Source organism: Crocodylus porosus, unplaced genomic scaffold, assembly GCF_001723895.1.
Source record: "Crocodylus porosus isolate Cpor-Errol unplaced genomic scaffold, CroPor_comp1, whole genome shotgun sequence".
NCBI lineage: Eukaryota > Metazoa > Chordata > Crocodylia > Crocodylidae > Crocodylus > Crocodylus porosus.
This window is the reverse complement of record NW_017728948.1, coordinates 819,239-841,725: the sequence shown is the minus strand read 5'-3', so window position 1 is coordinate 841,725 and position 22,487 is coordinate 819,239. Positions and strand designations below refer to the sequence as shown.

Sequence of the window (22,487 nt, the reverse complement as noted above, 5' to 3'; positions counted from 1 at the left end):
AAAATTTTAGCAAATTTATAAATTTTCCATATGTAGAATCTAATGATGGGACGTCATCTTTATATTCAAAGTCATCTTATATTTGAGCAAATATGGTATATTTTATTCCTAGCAACTAAAGCTATTACTGTATAGTAGGGGTTTTCATAGAATCAGAAAATTAGGGCTGGAAGTGACCTCAGGAGGTCACGTCTAGTCCAACCCCTGCTCCAAGCAGGGCCAGCCCCAACTACATCATCCCAGCCAAGGCTTTGTCTAGCCGGGTCTTCAACACCTCCAAGGACGGAGACTCTACAACCTCTCTGGGGAACCTGTTCTAGTGCTTCACCACCCTCCTCGTGATAAAAATCTTCCTAATATCTAACCTTAACTTCCCTTGCTGCAACTTGAGACTGTTTTCAAACTTTTTTGGCTGTGTACCCTGTTACCCACAAAACGTTGCTGTTCCTATCCCCTGTGCATTCACTGACGTTTTGTATGTCTGTGGATATCAATACACAGCAATGTCGTTACTGCACCTTGATTGATCGGAAGCTACGGCACCATTATTAAAATTTAGGCACCTTGGCAAAGTGCCACATACCCCAATTTGAAAATCACTGCTTGGTAGCATGGTAGCACCTCTTCATCCCAGGTGAGATCGGTGCCCTGTTGTAATAGGTGTCATACAGACAAAAAAGAAGAGCTCTGATCCTAAACATACGATACAAATAAGAGGAGGAGGTGTACCCTTGTTGTACAGATGGGGAAACCAAGGCCCAGAAACCGCACCTTTCTGAAAGATCATATGACAAATCTATTTCTGGACAAGGGATGAACCTCAGTGCTCTTAAGACGTGGTCCCCAAAACCTGGTCTCCTCCAAGAGAGGATCTGATTAAGACGGTTCATGTCCTGCTAAGAAATTAGTCACCCTTCATGTTTCTTTGCCTCCTGTTTTATCCTTTTCATTTAAATTCTTTCATAGCAGAGGTGGGATATGAGTTAGCTTCGGTATCGACCTGACCCCTTGCTCTCAGAGGCATGATGGAGGTTTGAATCTCTGTACATCAGAGTTACTAGCGAGGCAGGATGAGGAGGTTCCTACTGCAGCTGTGTTGCCTCTGGTCTTAAGTTTCTAGGACTTAAACCTCTATATCTCCCCACTGCTCCTTAAAAATAAGCAAACAGACCCATTTGGAGCAACTCTTCCCAGAGAGATCATGTGCTTCCACATGCATGCGGACCATTGTGAGCTGCAAGTTTGCATTCGCCAGTCGTCTTGCATGTAACCCAGAGACATAGGCAGCACTCGGAGTTTCATGCACTTTAACGGCATCGTTGTAATGCTCATTTTCCCTTCCCCCTGCCTCCCCGTGTGTGTGCTGTCGAGTGTGATTTATAGACTTGAGAAGTAGACTCCTTTAGTTTAAGGAATTAATGGTATTTGCATATTTTATTTTGGAATCTCCCCCAGAAGGCACAGACTGAACTCTTCGCGGAGCTGTGCAGCATGAATGCCGGCGCACAATCCTTTATTTTTTTTTTTACTTTCAGATTTAGCAGCAGAGGTGAAAAGTTTAAACAGTAAAGCCAATAAAACCACATTTATGTGACAGATAAATCGTCTCAAGACAGCTTGCCCTTCGCTGTCAGTCTTCCTGTTTCAAGGCCTCTCTCCCTCCTACCCTAGGAGGAGCACGAAACGGTCCTGCAGTCCACCTTACTGCAAGGCCGGGCGACTGAGCAAACACCGCACATACCTGCAGGCTGCATGATATGAGGAAGCCAGAGTCCAAAGGTGCAGGCTTGGCCAACCCACATATCCGCCGGCCTGCCTATCTGGCAAGATTGATGTGGGTAAACAGTTGTAAAATACACAGGCTATCCATCACTGTCACGTTTGGGCTCTTGGGAACCGCGATCTCCGAGCGCTGGCAGAAGGTCTGGACCTCGCAGTGGTGTTTGACTGCACAGAGAATGGCTTTTGTCTCTTTCGATTCTTCCAAAATGTGCTGACCCTGCTCTCTAAAGGGTGCACGCAGTTGTGGATTCCTGTATCGCACCGTGGATTTGACTTTTAAAAAACCCCAGTCCACCCAATCGGGGAGACACCGGCATAAGCAGACAGGTTTGTTTCAAGTTGTCTTTTGAACCCGGTGAAGGCCTTATACCGGCAATGCCCCCTGTTTGCCTGTGACAATTGTTAGCTCAGATGTCTTGGATGCAATTCAAGGCACTGGGAGGGGGTCTATTTGACCCTGGGCCCTTGAATTGAACCCAGAGGTGAAGCAGCAACCAGTGCAGGCTACATGTCTTGTCACATGCCATTAGGTCAGCCACTGGCCCTTTTCGTGAAATCCAAGAGCGATCTTCAGTCTTACAGCACAGAAGTATTGCCACAGGATGGATGATGGAGGCGACGCACGGCACCCGAAGGGAAAGTCTGCCATCTGTCCACACTGAAGTGCGAAGAGCAGTCTTGGCTTGTGCACTTTTAACCAACACCACGATGGGAGCTATCTGCAGTGACCTCTCAGCCTTCCTCGCCTCTGTCTTGTCAGGGTCCTGCCCTACTCGACTGTCTCGCAGCCAGGTCCTGGTCATGGGAAACCCTAGCGAGGAAGATCTTCCTTTGTGAGAGGCCTGATCACTGTGGAAGCATCTCTTATGCCCTTAACATGGCAGAAGTCTGGCCTTTTTTTTTTTTTTAAAGACCTTTTTAGACTAAATATGTGTTTTCCTACAGAAGGGTCCCGTGCATCCAACTGTGGCTTGGAGACTTGACTATGCTTAAAATGAAGTTCACCTCCTTTTGCCACCACATTTCTCCTGACCAGAGAAGTGGTTCTCATCACTGACATGCTAGTTAAAAACCCAGAGGACCTATTGATGCTGTCCTTTCTGGAGGTCTAGCCAAGCACAAGCCCTTTCAAAGCCAGGTTGTGCCGGATACTTCTGTGTCCGCGTACATCACCTCTGCCTCGCACAGCTCCGCTGCCTACTCATATGTCCATTGGAAACGAAACGTCCCCTCCTCAATTCGAATGCCTGTGGGCACTTGCTGCAGCCCTGTCTTATGCCCCTGGGCCAGATAAGGCGAGTCTTTTTGGGGTGATTTCAGTGGTCTTTAATCTGCTGTATACCCCACCAATCTGGTTTATACCCCAATCCACTGTCTCTGTCCTCGTGTTGTGTCCTGCTCTCTGTTCATGACCCTTTAGGTAGCAGCTGCATGCTCTACAGATGTCATTTGGAAGAGCTCTGCAGAACGGTCTCCCCTCGTGGCTCTGCCTCCGCAGTCAAGTCTCTTTAAAAGCCTGGGTCAGGCCTTTTGGGTCTTCTCTGCTGCAGGCCTTTATTTAAATGTTGAGATTGTCACAGCCTGGCCCAGCGATCTGTAGGAAACCAGCTGTCACCCCAAAGGGGTTGTCAATTCTCTCTCTGCACCAAGGCTGGGAATGTAGCTGTGGAGCTCGCCCCACTCGCCTCTTCCCGGTCCTTTTGCACCAAACCTTGATCGGAAAGTAGCGGCTTGGCCTTCAAGCGGCTCCTGGCACAGGCCCGCCACCACTCGAGCTCTGTTTCGGGTGTGTTTATTCACGCGTGCCCACAGCTTCTCTAAGGCTTCTCCATCGCTTCGTTTCTGGGACCGGACAGGCCTAGGAAGTGGGCAGGAAGCACTGCGTGGTGGCAGTGTGAGCAGCCCGTTGTTCCCAGACCAAAGTACCATGCTCGTTGAGACCGGCGGTTATGAAAGCATGCAGTCGATAGGTAGCTGCATGATGCAGCCATTCCCCTGGGTGCTCTGGCGCTACAAAACCATTGCAACTTTAAACCCGTTTCCTTCAGAGATAAAGGACGGCAGCAGGCGTGATGGCTGCTGTGCCCTGCAGAAGAACTCCCTTCTACTTCTGATTAATTTGCGATTAACTTCCGGTTTCCCCAGTCCGTAGCCAGATGGCACTTAAAGTAGTCTGAAATAATTTACAAGTACGTGTGGAGATGGTTGTCAATGGGAAGCCAGGCAAAAGCCAGGGTCGAGTTGCACCTTCTAGATTAATTGAATCAGAGATGTATACGTAAGTTTTCTTGAGCACAGATGACAAAGTGAGAAGTGCCCGTGAAAGCTCATGCATCACTAATTCAGTGGGTCTAATACGGTGCAACTACCCTCCCGTTAAAAGTATATGTGAAAATAATTTTAAAGGGTTTTTTTGTTTGTTTTGTTTTTTTTCCTGCAACCTCTCTCAAATAGCAAGAGATTTCCTGGTCAGAAAGGAACAAGAGCTCCTCATAGGATTTACTGTGTTCTGCTTGTGCAGAATATCTGTAAAATTTCCTGGCAGAATCGACCGACCCAATGAGGAGGCCGTGAGCCCTGTTTTGTGGTTAACCCATGAAAAGAGAACGTGGGATCGTATTTAAGCATCTGTTTCTTTAAGGCCTTTTGAATGCATCTCTTTGGAAAAACTCCTACAGAAGATGTTGAACTTCATTTTGCAGTTAACACAATGGGCCGGGGCTGACCTGCCGTACAATGCCCGATAGAATTGAGAGATGGAAAAGCCCTCTTAGGTCCCAGTTTAATCCGTCCCCCCTGCCCGTGCGGGATTGTTCCCTGCAGCCTGTTTTCTTTGCCGTGACCTACATCGTCAAACAGAATCTTGTTGCACACTTTTGTTTTGTACCTTGAGGTCCTCATGGAGGCAAATCCCTTCTTTGTGGGGTGGGCTGTGTTGTTAAACAGGACTAGAGCCTGGAGCAAAACCATGGAGATGCTGGCACAAAGGGCTCTCTATGGTCCCAATTTTTACCTCTGGACATTAAGCGCTAGATAAAATAGCCGTGCTGTTCTTCTCATGGGCTCTGCCGTGACTGCAAGGGTGCTGGGACCTGGGGAGAGAAGGTAGAAGAAGTGGCGGGGGGGCAGGGCATCCCTAATATTCATAGTTGGCAAGCACCTGAACTTTTGCAGGAGCTGGAGAACAGTAATGCCTTTCTTGAAGATGGAGGCTCTTGAACGGGGAGTCATAATCACCGTGCTATTATTTCCGTACAGGTAAAAGTTTCGTGCAGGTTGGGCGGGGGTAGGTAATCTCTTGTATGGGGTGGAATTTCCTTAAAAAAGGAGGCTCCCAGTATGAAAAAGATTGAAACCCACTGCCCCAGTGCTTCTAAAATAATTGGCTCTCCTGAGAAACAGGGCAAGGGAAGGGAAGATACTAGTTTGATCTTAAAAACACTTGAGTCATTTTCCCCCTATTTGCAACAGTCGGAATGGGACTCTGACAGATAGTCCCATCCTTTAGGCAACTTTTTATTTAATAAAAGTTTTCTGACCTATGTAAAGCATCCCAAGGTACAGTAAAAACTGTCCACTATACCAAGATCATTGACATGCAGCTTCTAGGTTGAACATGATTTTTTTTTCCTCTCATCTTTTACCTGAATTATATGAAGGAAACAAGTTTTTGGTGCAGTTTCTCTGGCAGGTTTGCTTTTGCAGCTTGCTGATACGTGGTGCGGATTAGCTGTTGGGTGTTCTCTCGTTATTGCTATCTTGCTGTAGTTGTGATATAAAATCTACTTGCACCGTAGGGCCAACCTCTTTGGCAGGCATGCTACACCTTAGCCCCACGTCCTTCTCCAGTGCCCATGCCCTGCCTAATCTCCTGCATTGCTTTCTTCTTCCTGCCCCATGCTTCCTGCTCAGTTTTCTGCTCCCTGCCCTCTCTGCCTCAGTGCTGCCTGGCCTGCCCTCTCCATGGTCTGCTGTATGCCATGCACAGAGGCTGCCCATGCCACTTGCAGCGCACATGCCCAAGGTTGGCCACCCCTGTGCTAGCAGCTCTATTTAAATAATGCATCCGCTTTATCTGAGATTGGCAGGTTTAAAAGGACGTGCAGAATCCAAATGCAGAACAAGAGGGGGAAGTTTAAAGATGCTCATGTCTGAGGGAAGAGTCTGATTGCATGCCACAACCTTAATACTCGTCCTGGATAAACTATAGTGTCATCAAGTAGGGACTACAGCACTCTGTCGGATTTGTGTCCAGGAAAGACATAGCACTGTCTCCCAAGTGGGTGACCAAAAATGTCAGATGTTTGAACAATGCAGCATAAGTGTCCAAGCTGGGAGAGCAGGGGAAAAACCTGGGTGTTTTCCATTAGTTGCTTGGTCTTGCAGTGCTGGGAGGTTTTGAACATGCTCCTCTGAGTCCAGGTGAGAAGAAATTCATGTTTCAGGTTGGTTATACCCCATGCAAATCCATAGTAGCAAGGCCTTTGTTGGTGCTCTCAGCCATGGTACCAGCAGTCTGGAGAGTGCTCGTAGCACAGCGAGTGACTGTGTACAGCGGGGGTGCATGGTGCAGTGGGTGGGTGAGGTGGTTCAGAGATGATCGCTGTTCCCACCTTTTGTCCAGAGCTCCAGGGCCGTGGCCTGCAGCTAGAACTGCTCATGGAACCGAGGGGAGGTTGCAACATGAAACAGGACTGCCGGAAAACATGCGTGCATCCAGCCTTCCTCGGTAAACGGGTTTGGTGTTCAATACAACTTCAAACCCGAGTGCCTCTCTTACCAGGGTCTGAAGCTTTGTAAAGCTCTTTCAACGCATAAAGTGGTCTGCAGCAAGCGTCGTCTCTGGCCCAGTATGAGTGAAGCAGCAGGTGGCTTAGCTGAAGATGGGAGAAACACAGTACTATTTTGAACAGGAGCGTAAGGGCATCTTGTGGTGAGTGCACCAGGGCATCTGCATCCTGCTCCTGAGTGCCAGTGACCTCCTGTCAGACTTGAAGCAAGTCAGTTTAACCAGTCTGTGCCTCAGTTTCCCCTTTGATTACCTAGCTTGATAGGGATGCAAGCTAACTGATGAGTGTAAGGCGTTTTGAACATCTTTTCCAAGGGATTGCTCTGCCGTGATGTGTTGCTGACATTTGGGTGCACCATCTGTTTTGCTTTTTATATAGCCTATGCCAGTATGTTCATCACTTGTGGGTTTTTGTTTTGCAGCTTTTGGACCTGTTCCTCCACTGGGACTGGTCGACATACCTGGCTGACTATGGGCAACCCACCTGCAAGTATCTTCGTGTGAACCCAACAACAGCCCTGACCCTCTTGGAAAAGTAAGTGCAGATCCAGATTTTCTTTTAACGGTTTCAGGTCCTCTACGTACTTTAACAAGCGAGCATGTTCCCAGCAATGTATTTCATTGTTTGCATTACCTAGTCTTTGCAGTCTCAGAGGGAGAAAAATTGCTTGCTGACATGTATGTCTCCATTCAAAGGTTTCATCTTTTTTGGCACTGGGGTACCTACCACTATAACAGGAATTGCATTTTCTGTGCCACATTTCATTGAAGCTAGATAAAACACTTATTCTGCTTTCTTCTAGGCAGAGTGTCCTTGAAGCTAAGTACAAGTAACTTCCGCCGCATAGACATGTCTAATAGGGGCACCAAAAATTGCTGTAAATTGACACCTGGCAGGCTTTCATGGCTTTTCTTTTCCATGATGTGTTTATGGACTGTGGTGGCTCTATTAGAAAGAGAACTGCACGCTTGCAATGCCGAGTTTGGTTATGGGAGAGGGCTGGAGTCCTCAGTGGATTGGCCTTGAGGTTTGTGTTTTGAAGGAGGCCTAAGGGCTGTGTGACAAAAGCCCCAGCTTCCCTTCTTCCACAAGCATAGACAGTGCTGCTTCAGGGTATTTATTCCACGGGGTGCTTGGTTCGGATAACCCTGCACACTGCTCGTCTAGATGTGCAGCCTTTGTGGCCGGTGGTGCTAGCTGCACCTAATTCCCTGAAGCTTTTTTGAAAATCACATCTCCCACCTGTCCCCCATGCTGAAAATTGCTGGTAATGTATATTAGGCAGCACGTTCATTTGGACTCCTCGCTGGTGTCGTATTTGTATATCCCCAGCATATTTGGAAGCTATCTTATTTTTGCATATTGGATTCCACAGTCTGATGCAATGAACAGAAATCCTCAAAAAAACCCAACCCCAAACCCTGTCTGGCATCCTGTGGAAGAGAACAGCGAATTCCACCTTGTCTCATGCCATATTGATGCCATTTATCTATGAAATGAGGAGGATCAATTAGCTGATGTTTCAAAAACACTTTGGATTTGCACACCCCTTGTATGCAAGTGCTGCGTGTTATTTGGAGCATCGTACCTGTCTGCTTGATCCACACGGTGCTTTAGCAGAATGCCACTGAGCTTTGAGACAGATGGGATATCTCATCCTGCTCACTCATTAATGGGTCTTGCCAGGCTGGAAGACCCTGGGAGGGGAAGGAAGGATGGATCTGTCCTTGGCACTTGCCATATGTCTGCCCTCAAATGTTAGACGCCCACAGGGAATCTAACTTTTTTTTTTTTTTTTTTTTTTTTTTTTTTTTTTTTTTTGAAAGGCTGCCAAAAAAAATTCCCCCTGCCCGTGTCGCATAACGTATCTCATTCTGATCAAATCTCACATGTCCCACTTCTTTAGCAGAGACGCTTGAAGAATAGTAGCTAGTTCAGCATGCGTCTCTGCTAAGTTTGTTGTAAAGCTCGCACTGGTGTTCAGGTACACCTTTAAGCAGCCTCATTCATGCCCCCATCAGACGTTCGGTGTCTCCTGGGTCCTCAGTGTAGCTTAGGACCAAATCCACCTCGTACCATTAGACTCTGTTTTCCAAAAGGGCCTGCATTCACAATGCCACAGGCTGATTTTCAGTGCTGAACCCCTCATTGACTTCACGCGTGTAAGCTTCCTCCCCTCTCCTAGACACCAAAACCAGAACCCAAACCTTATCTGTACGTGCCTAGCTTTGCCAACAAGTCGACATGAAAGTCTGATCCACTGGTTATTTTTTTTAACTTGTTTTCATGATTATCTCTCTTCCTAATCACACCTCTCTCATAGGATATCACGAGTGTAAGTATGCTGCTCGTTTGGGCTTTTACATTCACCTTGCAATGAATCCTTTTATTGTTTGATTTAAATGGAGCACTAAACGACCTAAATGCAAACTCTCTTTGAAACCGTTCCTTCTTGTAACTTTATCGTCTCAAATGCACTAATTACAACTAAAAGAGAAGCTTTTGCCGTGTTGCTTTTTTTTTTTTTTTTTTTTTTTAAATAGATTAATTTCAACAAAACTTGACTCAATTTGAGGTGGTGGTTGGCGGGGGCGGGTTCCACATTTAACTTTTCCTTTATTACCCTTTTTAACTCCATTGTGTTGGTGCATAGAGGCTCCATTGTGCTGGGAGTGGTGCAGTAACATAATAAAGACATTTTGTGCTCCAAAGGGCATATAGCTCCTCTTATCACCCAGCTCCAAAAATCCTACCCATCCTCTTGCTTAGGGGCTACTCCAAGGTCAGCCGTTTTGTTTAGCCTGATGCTAATGGAGCTAAATAAAGGGACATGACCCTGTATTCTGTGATCTCCTCAGTATGCCGATGCCTAATTCAATGGGAATAAACGCTCATAACCTGTTGTTAGGACTAAGTTGTGCCCTTCGGTGTTGGCGTGAATGCTGCTGACGAGCGCTGGAGCTTCGAAGGCGTATTTCAAAGATGAGGTTTCACCCTTAACAGTTTGGGAAAGAAAGCTCTTAACAACAGATGAATACAGGTTTTGCCACCCCCCTAGCAAAAATGACTTTGTGCACAGAGATGAATAGGGATCGGGCCACTTACACTGGTCCACGTGCTTCAGTTTAGAGCTTTGAAACTGTCCAGGGGCAAGGAACCCAGCTACTTTCAGGCGGTGATGTAGGCTCTAGCTTAAACTTGACATGAGAACATAAGGAGTGCCACACTGGGGCAGGCTAATGGGCTGCGTAGCCCAGTATCCTGTTTCCAACAGCGGCAGGAAGGGATGCTTTAGAAGGAGAGCATTGCGATCGATCTGCTTTCATGCCCCTGGCATCTGCCACGCTTGGCGTAGAGATGCCAGAGGATACATCCTTGACTGTGGTGTCGAGTAGCTATTAATGGATCTGTCATCCTTTAATTTGTCTGGTCTCTTTTTGAATCTTGTTGCCTATATATCCTGCCTCCCCATCCTCCTGTGGTTGTAAAGGATACCATATCCGGAATAAAACTGTCCAAACCATGCCACTTGGTCACCTCTCTAAGGATGTCCCAGAATACCATATTGCACCGTGAGCACGTGCAGATCAGCCAGGGGGTCCCACTATACTTTTACACAGCTGCTGGAATTGGTGCTGATTGCACAATACCCCAGACATCTAAAACTCCCATCCTCCAGTTGATATCGGCATGATGGCAATGGCTCAAGCCTGTCAACCCAGCTTGGGTACCAGGATTGGTAATCGGATAGAAAAATGCAGTCTCCTTTTATTTTTTTTGCTTCGTATGGCATACCTTGGAATAGCCTGTGCCGGTACGGTCCCTCAGCTTTCCCCCCAAGCCACGGCTTTTGCCATAGTGCTGCACAATACGCTGTCAGCAGCCTGTGATTTTTGGCACGGCTGCCGCCCATTCCTATGGCTGGCTTACTTCTTGAGGGAGCTAGTTCCTTCCACCTGCTAACACCCATGTTATTGGCAAATATTGAACAGGGTTTCCTAGATCCTGGTGACTGCTCCCTCCAAACCCCCACCCAAATTTCTGATAAGCTTTGACCTCGCTCCAAACATAGCAGCTCCAGCTTATCTGTCTTCACCACCGCAATCGCAGTGTAAATTGATGCACTGATTTAATCCACTCACCCATGGTGGCCCTGATCCAGCAATTTGACTCATGCCCGCTGTCCTTTGCAAACTCTTGGAGTCCCCTTGGGCATAAAAAGTTTGGAAACACTTTGAAGGTAATTTGGTGCCAAAATAAATGAGGCAGAGTGGCCTACTGAAGAGGGATTGGGCCAGCGCTCGAAGTGCCGGACCCTGCCCTTGGCCTGTTCAGGTAACCCCAAGAAGGTCACGTCACGTCACGTCACATCACGTCACGTCACCTCACCTCACCGTGTCTTGATTTCCCCACCTGTAAAATAAAAGGAATAAAGCAGACTGCTTTGTAAAGGGTCTTGAAACCCACTGAATTCATAAAAAGCTGCAGAATCGCTCAGGGAGCTTACACGAGCTAAGGGCACATTTCAGAGGTTTGGTTTGTGTTTTCAATAACTCAAACCCTAGAAATTTGGAAAAGTGGCAGCAATCCAGTGACTGAAGTCCCTGTTTCCCAGTCACTGCAGTGTCTAACGTAGCCAAGTCCAAAAGAAGTAAGAACAGGTGATGTGGCCCGTGACAGGTGCCAAGCTTTGGCAAGCTGGGTTGGGAAAACGTCGTTTACAAAGGGGGATGTTCTCCTAAAACAGCAGCTTCTCAGACCTAGCAGGCTGGGTTTTATTCGGTCGGTTTTCATCTGAAGCACTCTGTTCATCAGGTGCTGACTGGTCCCGAAGGGTGCAGACTTTAGCTGGCACCGGCCTCCGCTGTCCTATCTGCAGTAAACCGTGTCGTGAACGCATTAACCATGTTTTGTAACAAGGCGTGGCGCCCCCCAGATATGCATATCGCACTGCAAGTGTGCATGAACCTGAAGCTTCGCATGCTGGAAAGAAACGTAGCTGCATTTGTTTCATTTTCTGATCCCACCTGTCCATCCTCCCCACGTCTTTAATGCATCAGATCCCTGTGTCACAAGGAGCCTGGCATTGATGCGTGTGCTTGTCCCTCTGGTAGTGTAAGAGTCATGTTGTAGCTGCGATGGGCCAGAAATTATGTGAGGGGCAAAGAGTGCTTTGGTGTTATCTTCTAGTGGACCAACTGGGTGCTTGCCTAAGCCTGCTACACAGTTGGTCCAATAAAAGATATCACCCTAAGAAATCATTGCCCGTCTTATTAATGCAGTTTATATTCAGACTTTTTAATCGGTGCAGCTGAGAACATATTTCTGGATCAGGGAAGCTCATGCAGGAGCTCCATGACTAACACTGCATCTTAATATTTTAAACTCGCAAGTCGGGAACGTCACAGTCCTCCCGCTAGCTTAGTAACTCGGCACATTTTAAGCAATAAATGTTAACACCGTGCACCTCGTTTCTGAATTTCCTGACCCCCGTGCAGTTGAAACAGCAGCTCTAGGGCTGCGGTATGATCACTAACACTTTAACAGGCCTTTATGGGTATAACAAACAGAGCTGAGGTGGGGAGGAAGGACGCGGAAGATATATATAGCTTGGGGAACCACAAACCTAGACAGCGCTTTGGCATTATTGGTTGTGCATAAGCCAGCATCGTGCAAGGAGATTGAGCGGCGCAATCGGAGGAAAGCGCCAAAGAGCAGATCGTTTCTGTAATGCATGGTGTTAGTTACAGTGGCTGCATGCTCTTATTAGCACGCAGGGCACCCAAGTAAGCGATAGGAAAGGCCGTCTAGATCCCGTGCCACCCCTCTGGCAATACAAGGATATCGTTGCTGCCCTGAGGACACATCAGACATTAAGCTACTCTCTGAACTTAACTATCCTGGAAAGCAGACTTGTGGCTCTGTGATTTTCAGGTGGGTTTGTGTTGGAAGTGTCCTGACTTGTTCTTTCCTCTCCGCACAGGATGAAAGACACCAGCCGCAAGAACAACGTCTTTGCCCAGTTCCGGAAGAACGAGAGGGACAAGCAGAAGCTGATAGACACTGTGGCTAAACAGCTCCGGAGTCTGATCAATAGCCACCATTTGTGAGAGCCAGAGGCTTGGGATGAAACTCTGGGGTCTCCAGAACGTGCCAGTCTCTGCACTGTGGCCATCAGGCGCCAGGACTTTGGGATTCATGTTCCAAGAGAATATATGTATTTTTTTATTCACATGTATAGTATTCGAAAAACCTACCCTTCCGAAGACAGAAAAATTGTTGCTAGACAAAAAAAAAATAATCAAGGGATCGCATCGCAGCATGGGTTTCACGGCTGCAGCAAAAGTGATGACAGGAGATTCCACTGCAAGCTCCTATGTTCAGGGGTTTCTCCCTTGACCCTAAAGACTAAAGGTGGAGGTAAACGTTCACTCCAAGATGAATTTTTTTACTAACCAAATTCACAGAATCAGTTTGACTTTAACTTATTTAAGAGCAGGAAAGGAAAAAAAGAAATAAGGAGTGTTGTGGTTTTGGAGGCTATTCATGCTCTTCAGTCATTCTGCTAGGCATGAAAGAGTGCAGCTTGCACGTTGGGCATCTTTAGGGGAAAAGGGCAAAGAGAGGCGAAACTGTTCCCTTCGCGTCGTGCTGCATTGGCAGACTCCCTGCAGGTAGGAGCCAGAGAAACGCACACAACAGATCTGTCACGTCTGGCGGTGGGTCTAGAAGGGACAGGCATTGTCACTGGGGATAACGCTTGGGCTGCTGCTGTTTTTGTCAATGATACTCAGCCCAGAGAGCGACTTGAGTGCCCTGCCGTCGTCAGCTGGAAATGGAGACAGCCTCAGAACAGGCCTGCTAGGATATCCAGTCCTCGTGGAGCTGTTTTTGCAATGGGAAGTTATTTCACTGTGATTCAGCATAGTCCTGTGATGTCGGCAGCAGTAGGTGGGGGAGGGAAACCCAGTCAAATGCATTGCACAGATGAAGTGGGACATTGCAGCGTGATTTTTTTGTTTGTTTTGTTTTTGGTTTTTGGGTTTCTCCTCTCAACTGGTCTCTGCTCTCCACCCGGTCTGCACGCCTGGAGGGATGCAATGAGATCCTAATGACTCGAGTCTGTTTGCTAAGTGCTTCTCCAGCCCGATCCATGGAGCACAGGAGCGCTGCTGCTAGCGTAACTCTGTCCACGACCAAGAGGAGACCTGAACAGACTCTCGTGGACTTGCCGGAGCCACGTGCAGCTCTCAAGCAACCCACTGGATCAACAGTTCGCTGGGTAAAAAGTGCCTAAGAGCAAAATTCTCCTCTGTTGTCTGTAGCAAGAATCAGTTCCATATATACCCTCCTGTGCCAGGGAAGCCAACTGGCGTGCTATGTACAGAGAGATTTACTCAGCCTGGTAAAGAAGAGACTTTTGCCCTTGCCTTGTATTTACCCTCTTAAGTGTAACTACTCTAGGGGTAGCATTTCTAAGGGCTCCCCCTTTCCTATCAAGTCCAGATGCAAACTATTCTAGCGCTAGCGAGTCTTTTTTTTTCTATAAAAGCAGGCATGCCAAGCTCCACGTTCATCTACAACTAATAGAAAGGGAACCAATAAGGTCTTGAATATATACATATCCACATCAGTAGTGCTGCTTCGACACATAAGCAAGCTTAGCACTTTTTTTTTTTACACTTATGTAAATGTGTTGGGATTTATTTGTTTTGTTTTTAACTCACACGACTGTTGTTTTTTGGAAGCCAAAGCCCCTTTTCTGACCCGAGAGAGAGATTTCCTTTTGCTGCCTTTTCCTCAAAAGTCTTGTGCTGATGGCACTAGTTCACATCCCGTTTCTTCCACACACTCATTAGTCCCTGATGGGTGTGTGGATGGCTGGTTCTCCAGGCCCACGTTCCAGCCCACTTTATTTCCACCGCGCACATTGGTGGACTGATGTCTTTGCATTTCCTTGCTACCGTGTGCCACTTATTTACACACCAGTTGCACAAGGTGCACAATTTTGCATATGTCTATAGCAATGGTAATTTCTTCGCCACCCCAATATTCTCAGCGATGCACACTTTTCCAAGAGCACCTATTACTTTTCCAAAGGCTAATAGCCAGGGTTGTAAGCAATAAACTTCTATCACTGCCTCCCTGTCCTGGCTACATCCAGGTGATGGGACAAGTAGGTAGTGGAGGAGTGGGTACCCGGCAAGTGTCTGATGCAGATGGGAAGGGATCAGTGGTCACATAAGCTGAGGGGACCTAAAAACCAAAGAAGTAAATGCTTTCCTCGAAGCAGGAGCAGAAGAGCAGGAGCTGGCTTGGCTCTTCACACCCGGTGCCGCCTCCAGCATGACAGCTTCATCATCATCCGCCCAGTCCCCAGCCACGCACCTTCCCTAGTTCAGGAGACGGCATCCTTTTGTCCCTGCTTTTGCGGAGCTGTGTCCCGTGACTACTAGGTTTGAGTCCACTAGATACCTAAAGGCCACAAAGAGTAACAGGCACTTTAAAATACTGCAGAACCGAACTGCTGCAGCTGCTGGCAACGCTATCATTGAGCATCAGCAGGCATGACAAAGAAGGCGCTCTGGCGTTTCCAGATTTTATTAGTGGGAGGGTAAGCTGTCAAATACAATTTTTAATCGTATTTGTCAGCCTCTGACTTCGCTGCTGGGTAGGGTGGTGGCTTTGCAGCGCTTATATTTTCCTCCACTCCTTGAGAGAGGATGGGGGGGAGGGGGGCAGTGGGAAACGCCCTCCGAGGTGCAGGCACCTTTGCGTTGGCTCAGCCCGGACGATGGGGAAGGGTTATCGTGCCGCAGGAGGGGTGAGCAGTGAAAAGGCAGCCAGCTGTTAAGATCCTGCTGCAGGCTTTAGACTTGAGAGTTTGTTCCCAAGAGTCATCTCCATTTTTTCATTGGGAAAAGGTCTGCGATCAGTTTGCTTAATCATTTTATTCAGAACGAAAACACATCGTTAGCAGAGTGAGGGACCCTCCATGCCCTGAATCCAGGCTCTCTCTGTCCCGTCTCCAACCAGCTAAATTTAAAGAGGAACGAAATGGGATTGCCAGGCTTGCACGGGATTGATTTCCTCTCTCTCCGCAAGCTCTGCTCAGAGAGGCCATGCAACATGTCTGAACCAGGATCATGTGAACCATCTCTGGCTCTTGCCTTCAGGACTTTCAGTGGGGAAACGCAGCCCCCGCCAAGTCGGAGATTCAGTGAGGCTCCGGTTTCGGGAGGTCACCCACCTAACCGCAAGTCGCATAACAGGGATGAAAAATGGAATTTCGGTGCTCTGTTCCCAATTAACTTTCTGTTCCAAGAGATGCAGCCCTGTCCCTTCAAAATAAAATTAATCTTTTAAACAGATTGCTTAAAAAGCCCTGGAAGACATGTCAAATCCCCTCTAACGCTCTTACTAATGATTTGTATCCTCTGATACGGATGGTATTGCTTAGGAGGGAAAGATTGTTATAGCTGTGCGATCTGGAGGCGGGGGTGGCACCCATCACCATAATTAATAGGCCCCAAGCCACTTTAAACAAACGATGCTGCTGTTAACCCACCCGTGTACATAGCTGAACTTTGCCTAGTTTTACGACAGTTTGAGCTAGAGTCATTCTCCGCCTTCCCCCCACCCTGACTTAGCATCCGTGAAAGACGGCTCCCCTTGCTCAGAAGTGCCCAGGTATCTCCTTTTGTAACCTTCAAGCGGCTGTGTAAATTAAACCGGCAACAGCCTCCCTGTTGGGGATGGCTCGAGTCTTTAATGCACTAACTTAGCAGGCAGAATTAGACTTCAGCACCTGTGCGTCTTCGCTCCGGTGCTGGGGCTCCTGTCGGATGCTCTTGGCGATTTTGCACTTTGTTTTAAATCCAGCCATGGTTTCTGCGCTGGGTACATTGTCCAGGGCGTTGTTTGATGTCCTGCTGCGGTTTTTTGTGTTTTGCTTTTCTTTTTTTTCTTTTTTTTTCTTTTAAATTGGGCTCCAGCATCACTTTTTGCCGTGGCTCGGGTGTTCCCGTGCCATTCAGAAATGGTTTGCAGGGTGCCAAGTGAGGGTGCTGATGCGCAGAGCATTGTGAGTGCCACTGGGGACAGCCGTGCGGGGAGGAGAATACGTCGCCGTATCAGGCCTCTGTTAGCTGGGACTGGTCACCTTGGCCTCCTTTGGATCGCTCCCTTGAAATGTGCTGTCACCAGTGGAAACCAAGAAGAACAAGACTTCCCGCTCCGCAGCAAAGTCGTCCCTGGCGTGGCGGGACTTCTCCAGCATCAGGTGTAATTGCGGAGGAGGTGGGCAAGCGGCAGTGAGCTTGCAGCGGGGGGTCACTTTCAGCTGTCCCAGTGGAAACCATGCTGATCAAAGGCTTGGGGGCGTTTATCTCCTTTTCTTAAGCAGTAACAGATTCTGCTGTGTTATCTCCATCCCTCCTCCCCTCTCCCTATCACTTGTGTCTTACTGGGGGGCTTCCCTTTTTTTATTCGCTATCTAGTTTTTTTGGAAGTGGTTCCAATAGGTGGGACTTGCAAAGAGATGACACCGCAGAGTTCGTTTGTCCCGCTCAATGGGCTCGGCCCGTTTAATTGGATACGCACCTGATCAAAGAGAGAGCTCCTGCAAGGCCTCTTGTGCCCCCCTGCCCCACCCTGGAGCAGCTGGAGTGTAAACTGAGTTTTATCCCAGCTCTTGCAAGGCAAAGGGTTGTTTGATATCATACCCTCTCGCTGAATGTCTGACAAATAGATCCATGACGGGGAGAGGCCCTCGATGCTGTGAGCCGCGAAGGATTTTTCATGGGTTTCGTTCTTAAGTCTGGCGTGGCTTAACGTGGACGATGAAGTCAGGAAACACAAGGCGAAGGGGTGAAGCTGGTTAGAGTAGGTTTCACCTGCAGAAGACGCTCGCTGTTGTTTCCTGTGCGTTTTTAAAGCCACCCATCCCTTTTCCACCCCCAACTTCCAAAGCCCCGCTTACAAATGCCATCTTGGAAACGCTGCAATGGAGATCCAGCGTAGCAAGCACGATGCTCGTCGGGGCCCTTCGCTCAACATAGGCAAGGACACATTGTGAGGAGCACGATGGCAGCTAGCCATGGTTTAGACCCGGTTCCTGGCTGGGCTCGATCATAAGGAGCTCCATCGGTCTGATTCTCTGTTATCTCTGAGCCGTCGTGGCTCTTAGAGAGACGGGAAGGGGCTTTAGTATAGACACAGACGCACGTCTCCAAACCTGCACTCCAGTTCCTCTGGATTTAAAGGGACTTCTAGGGACGGCAGGGCAAACCCTTCGCTCCAGATACTTCCGTGTTTGCCAACATAGTGCTTCTACTTTTAATCGGGAAGGGCGTCTGCACTGAATTGCTTTCTCTTTGCTTGTCCTGATTTGACCTCCCCCTCCCCACCACCATACACACATGTGCCCACCCTCACCGGTGTCCATTGGCTGCTTGTATTTTATTGGGGAGGGAGGGGATCCTTCGTGAACTAACGTGGTGAAAACTGCTTTTTTTTTTTTTTTTTTTTTTTTTTTTTTTTGCACAAGTCATTGCACAGTAACGGGACTATTTAGTAAATTAGGTTTAACTTTTTAAAGGGAACATTATTATTATTATTTTTTCTTTAAAACACACTAGCGGAGCTACTGATTCAAAATGGACTGCATGGTTTACAGATAAAATTGCATTAGAAATTTAGCATGTTGATTTTGACTGTACATCTATCCTATTGTAACTTCTATTAAAACAATACATCGCATACATCTGGCTAAATACGTGCTTGCCTTCCATGTGCGTCTGAATCGCTGCGGATGGGGAGCAACCTGCGGCGGGCTAAAGGCAGGGACTTCCCTCCTGTCCCATCCGCCCTCTCTGATGGGTGCATGCAGTCGCGGGGAGAGGTTTGCAGCGTTACCTGCGTGCTGGTGAAATGCGCTCAGCTCTGGCTACTGCTCCTGTCCTAAAGAAACCATTTTGAGTTAAAACTCTGCCTACACATGGTGAGACGGAGGGGCGAGGGGGTTCAGGAAGCATTTGCTGGTGGGATCTTGCTGGCAGTCCTGCAGGTCTCAGGCTGGTGTCCTAACCCCGAGGCCACCCCGTCTGACAGCATTCAGGGAGTTTATCCTACAACCGGAGCGCTCTCCATGGCTTCTCCAGTGCCAGGGAGCCTGCGCCCGCTCCGTCTCCTCTGTCAGCCTTACGCTGGCTCGCAAGTACCCAGCAACCCCATCCATTGCCTTATTCCCAGCTACTACCCTGAACCCATGTCTCTGTCTCTGCCTTTCAAGGAACGCAATTCTTGCCCCAGACGAATGACTAACACTGCTTCAGGACCGGATGTGAGTTTAACCTGCTGTTTTGCAGACTGAGTTTCTCGATGAGTAGCAAGGTGGCATCAGAATAGAGTCCACCTTGGTTGGGAAAGTGAGGATTTCCAGGCTGAAGGAGAAGCAGGCTCCTTCTCGTCCAACTGTCCCGTCTCTAACCCTGGGCAGTGCCAGCTGCTTCAGAAGAAGACGTGAGACCCTTGCAGTAGGCAGATGCAAAAGAGCTCAACACCCCGGAGTCGTAAGAGGTTGCATTTGAACTCTGAAACCAGTTTGGTCATCTTTGCAATAGTATCATTTTTTAAGGGGTACAGGTTATAGCGGACTTGCTCTAAGCATGCAGGCAGACAAGGTTCTTTGGGTAAATCCAATATCTTTTATTAGGCCAACTGAAATAGTTGGAAAACTTCTTTTTTGCAAGCTTTCAGGTACAAATACACTTCGTCAGGCTCAGGAAGCATCCGCAGCTGGTTTGCACTTCCTGAATCAAATGGTAAAAAATAAATAAAAATGTTTGGATTTTTTTCTAAACTTTAATCCTGCTGCCTTGCCCTCCACATGAATATCCAAGTCCTCTTGGAGTCCTCTCCAGTTTTGCTGAAAGTACGGTGGCAGCATGGGTACGTACCCGCTCTACCTGGTGCAGGTAACAGCAGCTGCAAAGACGGCGTGGCAGGCTGCGGCGTGGCTGCGCAGGGGCCCTGGTTGCTGGTTGGTGGCTCACTCCATCTGAAGCCCATGCCGCCGCGCTTATTTGGCGAGAGGACATGTATGCCAGCTTCCCCGACGCGGCGGTCCTGCTGCTGCTCGAGGCATGGACAAACGTTAGCTGCAGTTAGCACAAGCCTTTGCTTGCAGCTGCAGATCACAGCTGACTCCAGACGTATCAAGAGGAGCAGAGATGATGAGTAACCCAAGGGCTTTTTGCACCAGGGAACCTCTCTATCTTTCCCTTTAACTCCTAAAACTGTATTCTACTTTTTTTTCTTCCATGTCTATGCAGTTGCACGTAGACCCCCACTTAGAAATATAACCTTGTGCGATGCAGCACTTCACCTGCTGCTAACTTCTCCAGCTATGCAAGGTGCCCGGCAAAAAATCCTCCCATTGCTTGCTTTCTCCAATTTTCTTTTTCCTCCCAAACATGTATCTGTCCAGAGTAGCAAACCAGCACTATTCAGCCCGTCACTCTCAAGGGCACGCTTCCCTCGCAGCATATGCTGAAGTCCCCTGAAAGTCCTCCCAATAATGAAGCGAGGGGGCGGTGAGGTCAAGGATGGTTGGGAAGCCTTTAATACCTCCGAGTTTCTTTCTTCTGACATTCCTGGTGTCATACTAACCGCCCTCATCCTTTCCACCCCTCCCTCCTTTTTCCCTTGTGCTAATGGATGTTTCTTTATTGGAGACGCTCTCACAAGTAGGACAAAGATCCCAAGGTCCGGCCAGGAGGAGGAGAGAAGAGAAGCAAGAGACCCACGTGCATTGTCTCGCTCTCCATCCTCTTATCTCTTCCGTAGACAGCGGGGTTCAGGTTTCCCTTCTGTTTGTGCCGGGGTTGCTAAAAGCCTCTGCCCTCGGTCTGCCCCGTCTTCCTCTGACATGCAGCTGGTGCGATGGTAATTCAGGGCTGGCCGAGGCGGGAGCTCAGCTGACATGGGGGGATCGCGGCCCCTACGGAGGATCGCGGGCTTGTTTCTTGGATTTCCATCGCAGGCTCTGCAGGAGCGGTACCCGGTGGGGCTGCATTGTAGCAGGAAGTCGCTTCCAAACAGCATCATGCACTTATTTTATCTGAATGGTATCCACCGCCCCCCACCCCCGGCTTTTTCGCATTTTACTGAAACTAGTGAAATCTTGCCACAGCGCTTGTCTAGTTTGCCAGGGTCTTACAACAGTTCCCAAAGACTACCTGGGCCTTTAAGCAGCATCACAAACTGCGGAGGTGTCATTATGTCCACTTTACAGAGGGAGAGGTGAGGCATAGAGGACATTAAGTGACTTGCCCAGGATCCCAAATGGGTCTGTGGCAGAGCCCTGTGCAGAAACTAGATCCAGCTTCAATGCTCCACATCAAAGGAGATGCCTGCAATGGGGGAAAGGAGCTGAGGTCATCCTTGTGTTTGTTTTCCCAGATAAAGATGGCCTAAAAAAAAATGTGGGTTTTAAACCCACTGTTCATTGAGAGATTCAGCTCTCGTCTACCTCGGACGCCTTTGTGGAGACCGGACAGCTCATGAAACGATGATATTATCAGACTGGAAGCTGAGTATCTTAAAAAGAGCTGTGGCCTGTTTTTATGCATACCATGTGCATATTTAACATTTAGAAAAGAGGCTGTCTTGATTAAAGACTCAACCTTCACTTTTTCCAAGGTACAAGAGTCTACAGTAGATGTTTTCAGACACTACCGAGGCTCTCTGGGAAAGCCGTATTTGATGCCCCTTATTCAAAGTAAAAAGAAGTAAGGGGAGTGTGTTATCTGGAGAGGAGGATCCTCTTTTAAGTTGCCTTTACCCGTGCCCAAGAAGGAAAAACCCACTTCTTCCAGGTCACCTTCGATCTCAACACTTTCCTCCCCTGCCCCAGAGGGGACTCGGGATCAGAGCCCAGCGGAGTTCAGCTCCAAACCCAAACTCCGTGGCTTTGGTCTGCCCTCCACCCCCCGAGCAATAGGAACCCAACCCCTGATGGGGGTTTATAAAAGGGCCTTCAGCGTGTGTGGAGAACGAAGCCCTCCAACGTCGTTCACATAACGCTTTTATCGAGAGCTTCGGAAAGTTTTCCTGCTTCAGGGAAGATGCTGATCTTGCTTCCTTCGCATCAAGGAGCAAGCTTACCTGGAGCAAAATTGGGACGCGGATGGAAATGCGGTCGCAGCCTTTGCTGTAACGTGGGGACGTTGCTCCACAGTAAGTGGATTATTTCTTCCCCTTTGGTTTGTGCTGCGTTTTGATGGGGCTGGGACTGACAAAAAGATGGAACAGGTTAGCCCCGGCTGCAAGGTTTTGTACCTCTGCAGCGAGCTGGCCACCGTGGGAGGCACGCTACTGGCCTGGGATAGACTCATAGCAATCGCCATCTAGCTTTGGAGAAGATCTACCTTGAGGTGCCCGGCTGAGAGTCCATCGAACTGTGCCCATCAGTCCTCCTCATGATGAGCATCCCCAGAATCGGCTCCTGGTTTCTGCAATATGTCGCCTTCCCCCAGGCTATCCTTTGGGTCTCAGGCAGCGCCTCGCTCTCTCTTATTCCCCTCGCCATACAGATGTGCACCCGCTCCGATTGAGTGCACACTGCAAGGACACGAGCGTCCTGTTGAGTTGCTTGGGCTATTTTTCTGCCATCAGTCATGGGCCTGCTAAACTCAAGATAGTGGTCAAGTCTGGCCTTAAACGCCAGGCGATTATTTTTACCCGCTGCTTCATTTTGTTATAGAAACTCATAATTGTTGTAAAGACTATTTTCTATTGCTGGTCCCAAGAGGAAACGACCTGTTAATGAAAGCACTGATCTTCTTTATCCCACCCCATCGAATGCATGCTGCAGGTGGAAGCCGAGTTTTGCTTCCTCCCTTGTCCCCTCTT

The 22,487-nt window shown here is 48.3% G+C and overlaps 1 protein-coding gene across 4 annotated transcripts in view; it reads left to right on the top strand.

The window, feature by feature from the left end:
- Positions 1–16,060, top strand: part of EXOC6B (exocyst complex component 6B) — a 415,476-nt gene extending 399,416 nt beyond the window's left edge. For all 4 annotated transcript variants that reach the window (XM_019552946.1, XM_019552945.1, XM_019552944.1 and 1 more), the window contains 2 exons: positions 6,994–7,106; positions 12,556–16,060. In XM_019552946.1, coding sequence (XP_019408491.1) covers positions 6,994–7,106; positions 12,556–12,682 — 240 coding nt within the window. In that variant the 3' untranslated portion in view covers positions 12,683–16,060. The remainder of the gene's footprint in view (positions 1–6,993; positions 7,107–12,555) is intronic.
- Positions 16,061–22,487: the final 6,427 nt, after the last annotated feature.